Raw genomic sequence first — 17163 nt, 5'->3', positions numbered from 1 at the left:
TAGAAAATGGTCACTTAGGTCACCACTGGTGCCCACTTGTTGCTGGCTTCCACTGTTATTCGGGAAGCTCCCTGAACCCAGTGGGGAGCTCTCCTCCTCTATGGCCTCTGTTCTGTTTCAGTTATTTGTGGGTCCACTCTCCAGCTCCCCAGAAACCTTCCCTTCTCAATGCAGGGCTACCTTGCCAAGGGATCCTTTCTCAACCACTGGAGCTGGGGGGAGGCAGAATAGGGTCTTCTGTACTGGCCCCCCAACCCAGTCAGGCCTGGAACTCATTATGCAGCCGCTATGACTCTCTGACCTTCCTGCCTCCACATCCCAGCCACTGAGATTACTGTCTCTATGTACCACAAGTAACCACCTATGAACTTTAAAAATTCTAAACTTACATCCCACCTCATCCCTGGAGACTCTGATGTAATTGGTTTGAGGTGTTGCCTAGACACAGGATTAAAGGTTAACATGTAGCAGTTTGAGAATTCTAAGTCTGTTCTATTTTTCTTTTCTTTTCTTCCTTCCTTTCCTTCCTTCCATCTTTTTCTTTCTTTCTTCCTTCTTTCTGTCCTGTTTTTAGGGCAGAGCCTCACCGTATAGTCAGGCTATACAGATCAGGATGGCCTCCAACTCACAGGGACCTGCTCATTTGAGGATTAAAGGTGTACATTACCACACAGAGTTTGACTTGGTTTTTTTTTCTATTTAACCTATTCTATTTTTTTTTTTTTTTTTTTTTTTTTTTTTTTTTTTTTTTTTTTTTTTGTTTTTTTCGAGACAGGGTTTCTCTGTTTAGTCCTGGCTGTCCTGGAACTCACTCTGTAGACCAGGCTGGCCTCGAACTCAGAAATCCGCCTGTCTCTGCCTCCCAAGTGCTGGGATTAAAGGCGTGCGCCACCACCACCCGGCCCTATTCTATTTTAAAATTAATTCTATTTAACCTATTCTATTTTAAAATTAAATTTATTTTAAACCAGGCATTAATTTAGTGAATTTAATTCAATCCAGGTAATTGCCTTTAATCCCAGCATTTGGGAGGCAGAGGCAGGCAGAGATCTCTTGTGAGTTTGAAGCCATAAAATGAATACTAGGCCAGCCTGGTCTTTAGCATGTTTCAGATCAGCTAGGGCTACACTGTGAGACCCTGTCTCAACAAACGAATTAATTAAAATGATTTTGCTTACTGTTGTTATGTTGTACAAGGCAGACGGCGCTTATATGAAACAGCACAGGGAAGGTCTGAGGGCAACTGCTGGGAGCTGGTTCTCTTCCTCCTCCTTGGGCTCTGGAGATCTGACTCCGGTTGATACAGTTACAGTTGTTAGGGTTACACCTTTCCTCGATAAACTAGCTCACCTCCCTATTCTTGCTTTTGTCTTGTGATAGGGTCTCATGTGACCCAGGTTGACCTCAAACTCACTGTGTAGCTAAGGATGACTTTGAACCGCAGATCCCCCTGTCTCTACCTCCCGCACACTGAGATTACAACACCATCACTGTTTTCTGTGGCCTCGGCAAGCGCATCCGCAGTACAACAGCTTGCATGGATATTTTGTGAGCAGAGGTCAGTGAAGCTATGGCAGGGCATGTCCTGTCCTATGAGTACCGATATGAGGGGACAGTTCAAGTTTCTGTTTTGACCCTGTGTAGACAAGTTTTTCATCCTGAAATGCATGGATGCATGTTTGAGACAAGGTGACAAGGTGCTCTCCCATTTTTACCCGGCCAAGGATAACCTGGGACTTCAGATTCTCCTCCCTCTGTCGCCCACGTGCTGTGATTACAGGCCAGAGCCATCAGGCACTGGGGATTGAACTTTCTGTGTTCAATCTAGTCCTCTACCAACTGAACTACGAGGCCACACTTGTAGAGCAGACACTGCCAGATCAAGCGCAAAAGAAGACATTCGATTAAAGCTCCAAGATCGCTAGGAAATTCATGGGTGCCTGGACCGGTCGTGTTTATATGAATTTGACAGTCATTGTTAAAGCAGGCGCAGGCTCCGAGCCCAAATCTGGGTGAATTCACAGTCAACTACTTAGGCTGTCTGGGCTCCAATCTTAAGTGATAGCTGTCCCTGCGCACCCAGCGAATAGGTGACACCTCTATAGGTTGGGTCGGGCTTGCTCTGTCTGGGATAGTGACACACAGCAGCAGGAGCTCGGAGCAATAACATTGGCCTGCACGTGGCGCGCATGGAACTGAAAGGGAGCCCGCAGGGAGGTGGACTACACATCCCAACATTCCTCGGGCAGGGGTGGGGCGACACCGGAGGCTGACCAGGCCACTAGCCCGGACCAGGCGTGCGCAGTGGTTCTTGGGAGTGGTGGGGCGGGTCCTCCCGGCTGTCAGCTGTGGCCCTAGGCGCCTAGGCGGGGTGGCGGTGGCCATTGGCGGATAGGAGGGCGGGGCGGGCTCGCCCGGAGCGGCTATACTAGGCCGTTCCAGCGGAGGTGAGCAACCGGCCTGGGAGGCACAGTGTGTGTTGCAGCGATCCGGCTTGCAGCAGAGATCCGGCTTGGCCCTGCGAGGAAGGCTGTGTGCAGCAACGATCCGGCTTGGCCATGGCAGCGGCGCCTCTGAAAGTGTGCATCGTGGGCTCGGGAAACTGGTGAGCAGTGGCGGGTGGGCGGTGCGTCTCCGCCTCCAGGAAGCCTCGGTTCCGGGCGGGCCAGGGCTGCTCCCCGGCTCCTTCAGCTTGGACACCAGGGCACCGCGGATAGGCAGAGAGGCTGGCCTGCGATCGCCTATCCCGGTTGGGCACTGCAGGCACAGAGGCCACGCCGAGGCACCGGCGCGCGAGGTGCCTGGCCAAGCTGGCCCGAGTGGCAGCGTGCACAGCGCCCGCGGGCACCTGTCTGCGCGCACTGGTAACCCGGTTACTGCCACCTGCTCGTCACGCCCCGGTACTTGACAAACAACCCAAGGGCATTCTCCATTCTCCTGCGGATCACCCCGGAGGAGGAATTTGCAGAGGCTCAGTTGTTCTTACTGCAGTTTTGGGGTTGGGGAAACCGAGGCACAGAGCGTGCAAAGGGTCCTTGCTACCTGTGGCAGTGCTGTCCTACAAGAGACAGTTTCCACTTCCTGTGGCGAGTGGTTCCCAGTCATGCAAATGTGGTATAGAGAAGGGGGACCAAGTCTCCACCGGCCTGGCTGCCAGAGCGTGAGGGTCTTAGGGAAAGGTGTTTGCAGAGCTTCGTGTCACCACTGGGCTGGGATTTGACTTCACTTGCAAAAGCGCTTACTGCTTGGAGGGCTTTCAATTTCTTCCAGTAGTTTCCATGCCTTGGTGATCCTTAACACAGAAGTTAGGGTCTCCGTGAGAAGGAGAGGCAGACTGTGGTGTGTTCCAGACTTTTCCCGCGGCCCAGAGAATGGGGTTGGAACAGTTGAGGGCCACTCTCTTGGTTCCTGTCTCCTTCTGTTTTCCTGTGGTCTGACTCACGACACGGCTCAGACTTCTAGAAGTGGTACTGCACAGAAGTTGTGGGGGCCACCTGACTGGTCTTTGAAGACTTGGCTCTGAAAGTACTTTTGGAGGAAACCTTAGCTGGCTGTTCTTTTCCATTGCGGCTGGACGGGTGGCCTCTCCCTGGCCTCCTGTTGCTGACCTCTGCCCTTGCGTTGGCCTCATCCTTAGTTGTCTGTCCCCGGGAAGCTCTCCCCTCCGGCCCAGTTCTTTACCTGGTGCCTGGCACATGCTAATTTTTTTTTTTTTTTTTTTTTTTTGAGACAGGTCTTCAGCTCTGGCCTGGTACTTGTATAGATCAAATGATCTCACAGAGATCTGATTGCTGCTATTAAAGGCGATGCAAGGGCCACATTGGCCAGCTTTCCCCCCCCCCCCCCTTTGGTAATGGAGATTGAACCCAGGGCCTCTTGAGTATATAATGACTGCTCTGTCACGGAGGAGAGTCCCTGCATCACCCACACTCAATTAATGTAAAACCACTCTGTTGCTAAGTTAATACATATACTCTGTTGCTAAAGATCAAGCCCTGGGGCCTTGTCCTAGGAAGCAGCTCCACTCCTGGCCAGACTGCCATGCTAAGAGTTGTAGTGACACCTGCCTGGAACTCCAGTCCTTGGGGGCAGGCAGGGGAATCAGGAATTCAAAGTCATGCTTTTTATTTTTATTACAATTTGTATAATCTGTATTTGTATGAGTGTTTTGCCTGCATATATAAGTGCTCACGTGTGCCTGGTGCCTGCAGAGGTCAGAACAGGGCAGAGGATTTCCTGGAGCTGAGTTACAGATGGTTGTGAACCACCATGCGGGTGCTGGGAAAAGAGGCCCTCTGTAAGAGCAACAAGTGCTGTTAACCACTGAGCCATGTCTCCAGCCTTTTGTTTGTTTGTTTGTTTGTTTGTTGTTTAGACCAGGTTTCTCTGTGTAGCTCTGGCTGTCCCGAACTCACTCTGTAGACCAGGCTGGCCTCGAACTCAGAAATCCCCCCTGCCTCTGCCTCCCAAGTGCTGGGATTAAAGTAGTGCACCACCACTGCCAGGCTCCAGCCTGTTTTTTGAGACTGGGTCTTGGTGCTTGCTATGTAGACCAGGCTGGCCTTGAACTCACAGATACCTGCCATCCTCTGCTTCCCGAGTGCTGGGATTAAAGGCGCATGCCACCTCACCTGTCTATTCTTACTTTTTATTCTGTGTGTGTGAGAGTTGCTGCAGAAGTTCAAGGACAACTTCCGGGAGTTCTCTCCTTCTGTAAACTCTGGGGATCCAACTCAGGTCATCGTGCTTGTGTAGCAAGCACTCTTACCTGCCGCCCCACTATGTGCTTTTAGTGTGCTATTTGGGGCAAGAGCGGAAAGCTCTGTGCCCCCCTTAAATAGGACTCCTATCTGTCCTCAGAGCTTCACATAGACCTTCAGCTTGGCTTTACCACTTACGACACCAAGGTCACTGCAGAGAACTGTCAGCTGCCTTGCTGGCTCTGCCACGGGACAAGCACTCACTGAGCGCACTTGGTTGTTTTGAGTCAGGGTCTCATTTAGCCCAGGTTGGACAACCTAGTTGAGGATGGTTTTGAACTCCAGCTCCTTGCACCTCCAACCCCCTGGTGCTAGGCTCACAGACTGCCTTTCCCTCTTGTGTACAGCTCCATAGAAGGTAGCCCTTCTGCCAGTCTGTCAGGTGCAGGCAGAAGTGGCCCAGCTCTCCCATGCTAGACTGAACTGGAACAAGGGCTGTCAAGAGACCTTCTCTGGCCTTTCATGGAGGCTTGGCTGCTAGCCCAAAGCATCTTCATTCTGATGTAGTTGGCTGCATTCTTGGTCCGATCCGGCTCTGGGAGTGAGTAGAACTTGGCCTGTGGCACAGCGATTGAGAAATGTTTGGAAGGTTTGGGCTGGCTGGCTGCCTCCGTTAAAGTACGGGATCAGACAGACAGTTGTTGGCTTCAGGCCATCGCCTGGGATACAGAGTCACTCCAGTCCTAGACAGAGGATCCCGGCTTCCCGAGAACTTCCCGATTGCAGGGACTGAAAACAACAAGGAGGGGCCAGAAGGGGGCAGAATGGCTCATGTCTGTAATTGCTGCACAGGAGGAGCGGAGACAGGAGGTACACTACAATTAAGAGTCTAGCCTGGGCTACATAGTAAGTTCTAGACCAGCCAGAATACAATGAAATCCTGCCTCAAAAAAATAATCAGGGTGGAGATGGCGGGTTCAGTTCTGGATTGTATATTCTCCAATGTTTGCCTCTGGGGGGCGCTGTTTTCCTCAGGGTTCCGTGCCCTCGTGATCTTTGGGGGACTTGCCCTTTTCAGGAACAGGACTCGGTCTCTACTGCTAAGTGACTAGGGTGTGAGATAAATAAGGGCTTAGAAGATAAGATTCAAACTTACAAACTGAGAACTGGGGTCTGGCACAAGCCTGCCTGTTACATTTTAAGCAGGGTGGATTTTTTTTTCCCTCTTTTTTTTTTTCTTGAGGGGTCTTTTATTGCCCAGGCAGGCCATGAACTCAATACAAAGGATGACTTTGAACTATTTTTAAATATATCCTGTAAAGTTTTATTTATATAACTTTTAAAAAGAGATTTATGCTGAGTTCGAGGCCAGCCTGGTCTACAGAGTAAGTGCCAGGACAGCCAAGGCTACACAGAGAAACCCTGTCTCAAAAAACAAACAAAACAAACCTATGTCCTTTGGAAGATTAGCAATGTTCTTAACCTCCTGAGTCATTTCTCCAGTCCCCACTTTGAACTTTTGATCTTTTTGCTTCTTCCCCAGTGCTAAGATTACAGGGAAGCCACACGATGTGGGGGTTTTGTTGGTTGCTGGTTTGTTTTTGTGAGGCAAGGATTCACTATGAAGACCAGGCTAGACTTGAAGTCAGAGATCTGCCTCTGCTCCCCACTGCAGCATATGGACCCGAGACTCCTCACACCAGGGTCATCTCTGCAGCTAGTCTTGGTGGATCACTCCTTAGAAAAGGGCAGATTTTCACCCTGAAAGGACTGCAGCCTTTTCTTATTTTCAAACATGAGCCAGCCCTTCCGTCCAAATCTGGTCCTCAACCACAGGAATGTAAATATTGCTCAAGCAATCTTTACAACCAGCAGTTTGAGTATTTGTGTAAATAGAGGTGCAGTCACTTATAAGATGTAGCCATACCTCCCTGGCCCAAGTGTCTTCCCCCATGCCACCTGACACTGCTGGCTGTGAAGATAGGCTAGGTAAGGTACCCTTGTCCTGGATGTGGGGACTGGGGGGCTGGAGGAGTGAGTCATCTAGACTGGTAACAGGGAGGTGACAGAACATCCATTGGAACACACACACACACACACACACACACATACACACACCATGATAGCATACTCATTTGTAGTCCCAGCATCTAGGGGTAGTGGAGGCTGGAGGATCATGAACTTTTATTGATAATTGGTATTTTAACCTGTTTATTGTTAGGGTGTGGCACAGCCCTTAGCACACACCTTTAATCCCTCTGGCTAGAATACAGACCCGCCCTTAGCATGCAGCTTTAATCCCAAACAATGAAGATAAAGTTAGTTTGGAGAAGGAAGCACCTATGTTTGAAAGTGATGTCTAATTGAGGGGCAGAAAAAGGGATGAATCAAAGATTTGACAGAATAGGATCTGCCCAACTCTCAAGGAGAGAGAGGAAAGGGAAGCTACTTAAGGGAGAGACAGACAGACAGGAGAAGAGAGTCCAGGACAGGAATGCAGTAGAGTACCTGGAGACTGAACAGTGGAGTTGAAAGGGAGAGTTGAGTAGCAGAGAGGGAGAAGGAGGCAGTGTTACTGGGAGAGTTTCACAGAGACAGGTTGAAGAGAACAAGCTAGATACAGATAAAGACAGAAAGATCCAGAGAATGAGAAGGAGCCAGAAGATTAGAACAGATTGCCAGAGTTAGTTTGAGGCCAAGTAGAGCAATTCAGAGGCTTAGAGAAAAGTCAGATTGAATCAGTCAGCTGGGGAAGGAGTGTGAACCATAACAGCTGAGTTGATCCAGCCAGAGAGAAGTCAGAAAGAACTAGGAAGGGGTGAGTGTATTCAGCAATAAGTCTCTGAGACTGAAAATGTTCTAGGCCTAGATTAGATTGTATGGAGGGTAGAAGCTTCCAGAACTAGCCCTGGGTTAGACAGATGTAGTAAGCTTCCCAGACAACAATTAGACAACAGGAGAATAAAAGTTACTTTTACCTACAGTACAGCAAAAAGTAAAGGAAGAGGAGGTCGACAGAAAAACAAATAATAGTAAAATATATAATCCGAGCACTGGAGAGATGTAGGTAGGGAGACTGCCTAGAGTTTGAAGCCAACCTGGGCTACATAGTCTACATAGTGATTACCAGGCCAGCCTGGACTTCATAACATTGTTTTAAAAAAACATCCAAAACCAAACAACAAAACATATCATGCCTTTGGTCCAAGCCATCTGGAAGCAGGGGCAGGCAGATCTGTGAGTTCAAGGCCATTCAGGGCTGTATTGTGTAGGCCAGAGAAGCTTCCATTTCTTGTTGATCCTCCTGCCTCTGCCTCCCCAATTGTGGGGGTGACAAGCATGAGTCACTATACCCAACTTGGACATGACCTTTAACTGCTGATATTGGGCAGATTCCTCTGATCAGTTAAGGGACTTCAGGATGGCCCTGGTCAAGGGTGTCGAACTGAGTGTCCTGGCTGCTGACACTGAGGTCTGGGATGCCATGCTCTCTCCCCTGTCCCGCCCTAATTTCAGACTTACCTCAGGATACCTTTGGAATTCCAAGTAAGGATTTATAGATGCAATTTGTCCACGGGCTGCTGCAAAGCAGGGGTCTGAGATAAGAGGCCTGGGGGCAAGCTCCCATCCGCTCCTTAGGTAAGCTCCTGCCCTACCCTACTTGCATGGGAGGATGGGGTGTGGTTCCCTTCTGCAGTGCCCCGAGGTCTGTATTTTACACTGTTCCTGAGTGATCTTCCCAAGGTGCTGGGGGACCTGGGAAGCTGGCTTTGTTGGCAATTGGCTCTTAATATTTTTAATTACATTGTGTGAATGTATGTGTGCATGCATCTGTCAGTCTGTCCTTGGTTGTCTTTTAAAACAGTGTTCAGCTTTGTTGTGTTTTAGTTTAAAATTTTTACTTACACCTTAGTATTTTTTGAGAATTTCCTCCGTGAGCACCGTATTTATATCATCTGTACCCCCCCAACTCTGAACATCATGAGTTCATTCTTTGTTATGTGTAATGTGTGATACACACACACACACACACACACACACACACACATATATATATATATATATATATATATATATATATATATATATATCCGGCTAAGTCCATTCGGTGTTGCTCTTGTGTGCCTGGAGAGGACTGGTCCTCCCCCTCTTGGCAGCCATTAATTGCCCTTGTGGGACTTGTGAGAGGTCCCCATCCAATTTAGGATGTCAGATGGTATTGTCATTGTGCAGGCCTCTTTATGTGATCATATATGTGTGTGTGTGTGTGTGTGTGTGTGTGTGTGTGTGTGTGTATGTGTGTGGTATAAAAAATGTACTTTGACATATTTAGTGTGTGGGCATGTGCATGCTCACTGCACTCATGAATGTTCATCAGAAGATAACTTTTGGCAATTGATTCTCTCCTTCCACCTTGTGAATTCTGGGGATCCACCTCGGATAGTCAGGCTTTGGCCCCAAGTGCCTTCACCTACTGAACCATCTTGATGGCTTCTGTTTTTCTCCTCCGTGTGTTTGTTGACTTGTTCTGGGCCTATAGCTCACCAAGTAGGTGCAGCCTGCCTGGCCAGCAAGCCCCAGGAACCTCCCTGCCTCCACCTCTCCAGCCCTGGGATTACACATCTCCTCTACCATGCTCAGCCTTTTTCATGCGAGTTTTGGGGTTCAAACTCAGATCCTTGTGTTTACAAGGTATGCACATTACCAGACTGAGCCACTGCCCCAGAGTTTTGTTGTCTTTTGTGTTCCGGGGGTTGGGCGGTGTCTCACTGTATAGGAGCCTGGCTCTGATCTTCCAGCCTTTTCTCCTGTGTGTGCTGGATTACAGACATGCTACATGGTGTCAGTTTATGGACTCAGTTTTTCCTGTGTTTATGGTAGGCATGCATTCCACCAACCTAGCCCTGTCCCAAACTCTTGGTTTATAATTAACTAGCATCCAATGGCATCATGCCCAGGAGCGTAACATACTAATGGAAACAAATTTCTTGCAGCTAGTGTCAGTGGGATGAGGAACTGGGCCCCCGTTTCCCCTCCTGCCAAGCTTAACGGTAAAGTAGCTTCTCCTTCCCATCCTTTGGCTGCTTCTACCTGCTCCCCCAGTTGTAGAAAAAGGAAGCGGTTTGCATGGGTTAAGAGCAACAAAATGGCCTGGCAGTGGTGGTGCATGCCTTTAATCCCAACACTTGGGAGGCAGAGGCAGGGGGGTTTCTGAGTTCGAGGCCAGCCTGGTCTACAGAGTGAGTTCCAGGACAGCCAGGGCTATACAGAGAAACCCTGTCTCGAAAACAACAATACAACAACAAAACAAACAATAAAAGCAACAAAACCAGAGTGTATTTATTTCTTCAAGAACTCTGACCTAACAGTCTGAATTCTGTCCTACAACCCTAGCCTCCTTCCTTTAAGATTAAAGGGAACCTCTGTAATTCATGGGGATTTTTCCCTCCTCTGTGTATGGGGGATGTGTGTGTGTGTGTGTGTGTGTGTGTGTGTGTGTGTGTGGTGTGCATCTGTCTATGCATGTTTGCATGTGTGTACGTGTGTATGTGGAATCCTGAAGCTGGTGTGTCATGTGGTCACCTCTCCTTCCTGGCTTTAGCTGGGTACTGGGGATCTGAACTCCAGTCCTCACACTGTGTGGCAAGTTCTTCATCCATGAACTGTCTCCCATCTCCTCAGCCCTTCACTGGGTCTTCAGATGGCTTGAGGCAGCCATAGGAAGTATCTTACAAGAGCTGGGTCTCTGTTCTCTCGACACTGAGTGTCTGCTAAGAGTCTGTGTATAGATGACACTCAACTGGTAGAGGACTTGTCCAGTGAGTAGGAGACTGGCAGGAACCTGTGATCCTATCGAGTGGGAGGTTCAAGCTCACCCTCAAGTCCTCTGCTACACAAGGACTTAGAGAGCAGCCTGGACCATATATGATACTCTGAAAAGGGAATGAGGAGAGGCTTAGCAGGTAAAGCAACTTGTTGCCTAGAAGCCCAGGTTATGTTGTGCTGGGGTTTGGAACTAGGACTTCCTGATGGGGTGAACTCTACCAACTGAGCCACACCCCCAGTCACGTGCTGCCTTTTGTGGAGGGTACCCTTGCATGGTGCATAGTGAGCCCTGTCCTCGGCAGTCACCAGAAGCCCTGTCGTCTCCCCGTCCTTCAAGTGAAGTGCTCACATTGATTCCCTGTCTCTGCGGTTCCCTCTTTTGGTTTTAAACTTGGAAAGCTTCTGTACACAGAGATCAAATAAACATCGCACAGAGTTGAGTCTAGTTTTAAGATCTTTCGCTTTTCACATTTGTATTTGAGTCTCTGGCACTCGATTGTACTTTCTTTAAAAGGCCCTTTAACTGCAGAGAATCAACACGCCGCGGTGTTAATCATGGCTCTGCCTGGGTGGCGAGATGGGATTATTCATGATGCTTTGAATTAGACTGAAGGCTAGACATTGTTTAATAGAAAACTCACCAGCATCCCCCATTGCCCTGTGAACGTCAGCTCAGAGCAGCCCTGGGAGGGGCAGGGGCTCAGACCGTAGAAAGCTTGGCCGTGTGCTCATTCTCTCTGCACCCTTCCCTGGTTAAAGGAGAGAGCAAGAGGCTGGGGCATGGCTCAGTTGGTAAAAGTGCCTACCATATAAGTAGGAGGGCCCGAGTTATATCCCCTGAGCCCCAGTAGTAGATCCAGAGTGTGCTATAACCCCCTTTATATATTTACATAATTTTTTTTTTTTTTTTTTTTTTTTGGTTTTTCGAGACAGGGTTTCTCTGTATAGCCCTGGCTGTCCTGGAACTCACTCTGTAGACCAGGCTGGCCTTGAACTCAGAAATCCGCCCGCCATTAAGCATTCTGACCATTAAATTACATTTACTTAATTATTTAAGGTGGGGAGGAGAACACATCCCTCAGTGGAGGTCAGAACAGCTTAGGAATCAGTTCTCTCCTTCCAGCACACGGTGGTCCTGGAGCCATCTGGCCCGCCCTGTAATAAGTTCCCGTTAGATGAAAAACTGAAGCCAAAGATCTGCCCTGTTAGATTCACACCCGGTGAAGGATGGGGAATCCTTCTGTAGACCAGGCTGGCCTCGAACTCAAATCCGCCTGCCTCTGCCTCCCAAGTGCTGAGATTAAAGGTGTGTGCCACCACTGCCCAGCTGAATTGTTCTTTTCCACCAGGATCTCAGATGTCCTTACCTCCAACTGGGAAAACCCCAACCACCCCTTCAGTCCCTGCCTTGAGATGGGTAGTGTTAAATGTGTTAAGTGAGACCCATGCTCGTCTGCCCAGCCTCGGGCTGGCACGCCCTGACTTCCTAGCTGCCTTCACTTCATGTTCTGCAAGTCCAACCTTCTTGCTGCTTTCTTTGAGACAGGGCATCAGTTAGTCTGGCCTTGAACTCCTCATCCTTCTGCCTCCCAAGTGCTAGGGTTGCAAGTGTGTGTGCTGCTGTACCTGACTTAGTGGTATTGAGGATGAAACCCAGGGCTTCTTACATTTTAGGTAAGATGTCTACCAACTGGATGGTTGCTCCAGCCACCTGGTTCTTCAGTCCCAGAAATCAAGCACAGAGCTTTGGGGTCTTTTTGTTTTGTTTTGTTATTTTATTGTTTTTTTTAAATGTATTTATTACTGTGTTTATGTGTGCGCTTGCACATGTGAGTATGCCAAAGAGGGTGTGCCATGACACACATGTGGAGGTCAAAGGACACCTTTCACTGTCGGTTCTGGGGGTCAGGCTCTGGCCACCAGGCTAGCGTGATTAGCACTTTTACTTGCTGAGCCATCGCCCACCCACACTCAACATCCTGCGAGCACCAGGAGGCCAGAGTTCTAGCCCAGATGTTTCCCAAGAGCCTTTTCCTGTTCCATCCCATTTGCCCTGGTCTCAAGAAGACGATATTCAGAGGATGGAAGGAAGGTTTACCAAATGGGAGACTGTCAGCAGTGGGCAGTCTGTCATTCACCATTCACGCTGGGGTGAGACCTGAGGTGATGGGTCACTGTGCCTCCGTGATTAGCTCCTCACTCATGAGCTCAGGAAACTCATTACCTCCCCCCCTAACCCTCCCCCCCCCCCATGGTTGAGCCCTAGAATCTGCTTTGGTTTGTCACTGGGGAGCAGCTGTTTAGATCTCCCCAGGGAATGAAAGGCTTCACATAACAACCACCATCCTTGGCATCACCCTTCATCATTTCCCAGGATCCCGATCTCGGATCTCCGGGAGGGCACAGACAGACCTGCGGCTTCCCACAGCCTGGGGCCTGTGCTTGTATTTTTATTTATTTTATTTATTTTATTTTATTTTATTTATTTATTTATTATTAATTTTATTTATTTTATTTATTTTTGTGCAGGTCTACTTAAGGATTAAATGGGCAAGGTTCTTGGGAAACAGATCTGGGCTCTTAGTTCTCCCAGGGTGTCTGGGCCACATCTGTACCTTCTTAGCTTCCTCTCTTTTCATCTGTGCAGTGATGACAATGTCTCTCCTGTGGACTAGTATAAAGACTAAGACCTTATATCAAGAATCTACCCATATCCTACTTTATTTTACACATGAGTGTTTTCCCTGCATGCATGTCTGCACCACACGTGAGTCTGGTACCCTCAGCTCTCATCAGAGTCACAGATTCCCTGACACTGGAGTTGCTAATACTTGTGCGTCACCATATTTGGTTGCTGGGAATTGAGCCTGGGCCCTCTGCAAGAGTAGCCAGTGGTCTAACCACTGAGCAGTCTCTCCAGCCCTTACTTGTTTATTTGGTTGGCTGAGTTTTTTGTTTAGTATTGGATCGAGGTTGTCATTGTTGTTTGAAGAAAGGGTCTCACAGCCTAGCAGAGGTGGCACACAAGTTTACTTCCAGGGCTCTGGAAGCAGAGGCAGGTGGATCTCTGAAATCAAAGGCCAGCCAGGGCTACACAGAGAAACCCTGTCTTGAAAAACCTAAAAAGGGGAGAAGGAGGGAAAGAGGGAGAGAGAAGAAAGGGTCTCACTGTAGCTCTGGCTGTCCTTGGCCTCACAGAGGTCCTCCTGCCTCTGTCTCACATTTGGTTTTGGGTTTTGTTTGTCCTTTCCCCCTACCCCCTCTGTGTAGCCCTGGCTGTTCTGGAACTCCCTTTGTAGACCAGGCTGGCCTTGAACTCAGAGACCTGCCTGCCTCTGCCTCCCAAGTGCTGGGATTAAAGGTATATATAGACTTTGTTTTTCAAAAGAAGTCTCTCCTAGTCCAGGCTAGCCTCCAACTCTGGATGTAGCCAAGGATGACCTCTGTGCCTTATTTCCCTCACCAGCTCCACTTCCCAGTACTGGAATTACAAATTTCATTTGCATAGCATCACCGAGTAGATGGACTTAGTGTGCCTTTTGATGCCCAAGGCTTACGTTTAATTCTTGTTTGCGTGTCAGGAATTGGATTTCATGCTTCCGTAAACACTCTGGACTGGATTTGGTTCTATGGACTTTCCTGGGAAGCTGCTCAGTCCCTTCCCAGGTAAAGCCTATCTGGAGCCTCCCCCAAAGCAAGAAACTGAGCCAGGCCTCTGCCCACCACCTGTCTGTCTGTCTGTCTGTCTGTCTCTCTCTCTCTCTCTCTCTCTCACACACACACACACACACACACTCACTTTTTTTTTGGGGGGGGGGTTCGAGACAGGGTTTCTCTGTGTGGTCCTGGCTATCCTGGAACTCACTCTGTAGACCAAGCTAGCCTCGAACTTAGAAATCCGCCTGCCTCTGCCTCCCAAGTGCTGGGATTAAAGGGGTGCGCCACCACCGCCCGGCCCTCACTCATACTTTTTAAATGCCGGAATCCTTGGGTTATTTTGAGGACTCTCCATCACCTTTGCTTATTTGAGTTTGAGATGGGGTCTCAATCAACTCAATCAATCCAGGTTGTTCTGGAACCCACTTGTATCGGTGACCGGCATCCTTCTGCCTCAGCCTCCTAAATGCCAGAGTTACAGGGAGGAATTACTGCGCCTACTTTCTTTACCATATTCCTACACCTGATCCCACACCAGGGCTTTGTGCGCGCTACCCGAGCCCACGACTGAATGAGCTGCAAGGCGGCCTCCTGGCTTAATCGTTAAACTTTGTACCAAATGATGCCATTTCCCCATAACAGACTAGGTTGGGGGTGGGGGAGCATTTCCTATAAAAAAACAGCGGCTGGAGGCTGATGCCTCTCACCCTGAGTGGACTTGCACAGGCTCAGAATTGAAATGCGAGACTTCTGCATTTTTTTTTCTCAGTTGAGTTTATGTTTTTTTTTGCCCTCCTCATTCCAGGGGATCAGCTGTTGCAAAAATCATCGGAAGCAACGTGAAGAAGCTGCAGAAGTTCTCCTCCACGGTCAAGATGTGGGTCTTCGAGGAGACTGTGAATGGGAGAAAGCTGACGGACATTATCAACAACGACCATGAAAACGTGAAATATCTCCCAGGACACAAGCTGCCAGAGAATGTGGTAAGACTTGGCAGGGGGGTAAAGGGAGGGGGCACTGGCTCCGTCTCCAGGCTGGGATCCTCTGAGTGGCACCAGGACCTGGGTGTGGTAAAGCAACCTTTGTCTGGCTATGATTTTCTTGGATTCAGGTTGGTTAGTTCGTTGAGACAGGGTCTGTGTTTCTTCTGTGGATACTGTTGGTACTATGTTACTACCTCTTAAAATGTGTGTTCATGTGCTTGGAGTTCAGACAGTGGATACCTGGGAGCTGGAGTTACCGGAGGTTGTGCTAGGAACCAAACTCTGGTCGCTCTCTTAACCAGCTAGCCACCCCTCCGCCCTCATCAGTGCCTCTTCCAAGGACAACAGCCATATTGGATTAGAGCCCTCTCCACCCACCTATCATCAGTTAGCTGAAGGTCTTTTGAAATTTTAGGCCTCCCACCTCCACCCACAAGACAGCGTTGCCTGCATGTAGCCCAGGCTGGCCTGCACGTAGCCCAGGCTGGCCTCAAGCATACATGGCACTAAACTTTGGGGTCTTCTTGCTCTTACCTCCCAAGCATTAGTTACCATAGCTTTAGGTCTTGCAGGGCGGAGAATCAAACTCAGGGCTTCAGCCCTGCTCACTGGGGCAGGGGAGCTAGGAGGTCACTGTCCTTTTCTTTGTGCCCGTAACAAGGAACTTGCTCCCTCCGTCTGCCCCATGCCTTGAACTCTGGCTTTCTGCTTGTTAACTTGCTAGGCACGAAGAGTACCTACCCTGGTGCTTTTCCTTTTTATTTTGAGATGCGATCTCCCTAGGTTGCCTAGGTAGGGCTTAAACTTGTGATCCTGCTGCCTCTACCCCCCCCACCCCCCAAGGAGCTGAGATTATAAATCTGTGCACCAGGGTCAGGCAGCTTAATACTGGGGACCATGAATCTGCCAGGTGGCTCTAAAAAGCAAGAGCCTGTGCTCTGAAGGGGGAAAGGAGGAAGCTCACATGTGTGTGTGTGGGGGGTCTCTGCACTCACCACCTCCCTCCCCAGGCTGATGTAGACAGGAGGTAAAGCCAGCTCTATTCATGCCTCAGCCTTGATTCCATCCAAATGTACATTTGCTCTCTGGAATGGACATTTATGTGACCTCTCTTCCGGATAGTGCTCCCAGAAGCCATCTGTTTGTGAGACTGGAACCCCAAGGTCACAACACATGTACAGCCCTCAGCTCTATAGCCCTCTTTTCCCCAGCTTCTCAGTTTTAGCATCTGTCTTCTTGGGAATCTGAGAGGATACAACACAGGATCGCCAGCTAGTTAGTTATCTATTCATTTATTTACTATTTATTTTAACTAGTTTTCCTTTCAAGTAAACTTTTAAAATGTGATCTTTATACATGAGGATGTCTTGCCTGAGTGTGTGTCTCTGGGCATGACATACATGCCTGGTGCCCATGGAGGTCTCAAGAGGGTGTTGGATCCCCCAGAACTGGAGTTTCAGATGGTTGGGAGCCACCGTGTGGGTGCTGGGAATTGAACCCTGCAAGGGCAGTGACAGCTCTTAGCTGCTGAGCCGTCTCTCTAGCATGCCTCGACACTGGGTCCCACCTTTTCCAGAGTGGCCTGAATTTGGTATGTAGTGGAGGATGACTCAACTCCTGATCTTCCTGCCCTCATCTCCCCATCCAACTACACCTGGTTTACAGTTTTGGGGATCTACCTCAGGGCTTCATGCAGCCTGAGAAGGTTCTCTACCAACCGAGCCCCATTTCCAGCCCAGCATTGCTATGTCTGTCTGTCTGTCTGTCTGTCTGTCTGTCAGTGAGGCTGAGACTTCAGAGTCCAAGTCTACTTTTGCATGGATCCTACCTAAACTGTTGCATGCCCCACCTTGCCTGAGGTCCCCACTCAGGAACCTTCTGTGACAGTGACCACCGTTTCTCCGCTGGCTCTCTAAAAGCTGGCAAGTCTGAGTGTGTGGTTTTCATGGACCTGAATGGAGAAGACAGCAGTTATTTCCTGTCCTTGCTAGAGCAGT

At 49.1% G+C, this 17163-nt stretch overlaps 1 protein-coding gene across 1 annotated transcript in view; it reads left to right on the top strand.

The window, feature by feature from the left end:
• The first annotated feature begins 2313 nt into the window (after positions 1-2313).
• Positions 2314-17163, top strand: part of Gpd1l (glycerol-3-phosphate dehydrogenase 1 like) — a 34207-nt gene continuing 19357 nt past the window's right edge. The window contains exons 1-2 of the mRNA XM_034483852.1: positions 2314-2605; positions 14989-15166. Coding sequence (XP_034339743.1) covers positions 2559-2605; positions 14989-15166 — 225 coding nt within the window. The 5' untranslated portion in view covers positions 2314-2558. The remainder of the gene's footprint in view (positions 2606-14988; positions 15167-17163) is intronic.

The sequence above is a fragment of the Arvicanthis niloticus genome, chromosome 21 (assembly GCF_011762505.2).
Source record: "Arvicanthis niloticus isolate mArvNil1 chromosome 21, mArvNil1.pat.X, whole genome shotgun sequence".
NCBI classification, from domain to species: Eukaryota; Metazoa; Chordata; class Mammalia; order Rodentia; family Muridae; genus Arvicanthis; species Arvicanthis niloticus.
The sequence above is the reverse complement of the archived record's forward strand: the minus strand, read 5'-3'. Positions and strand labels throughout refer to the sequence as shown.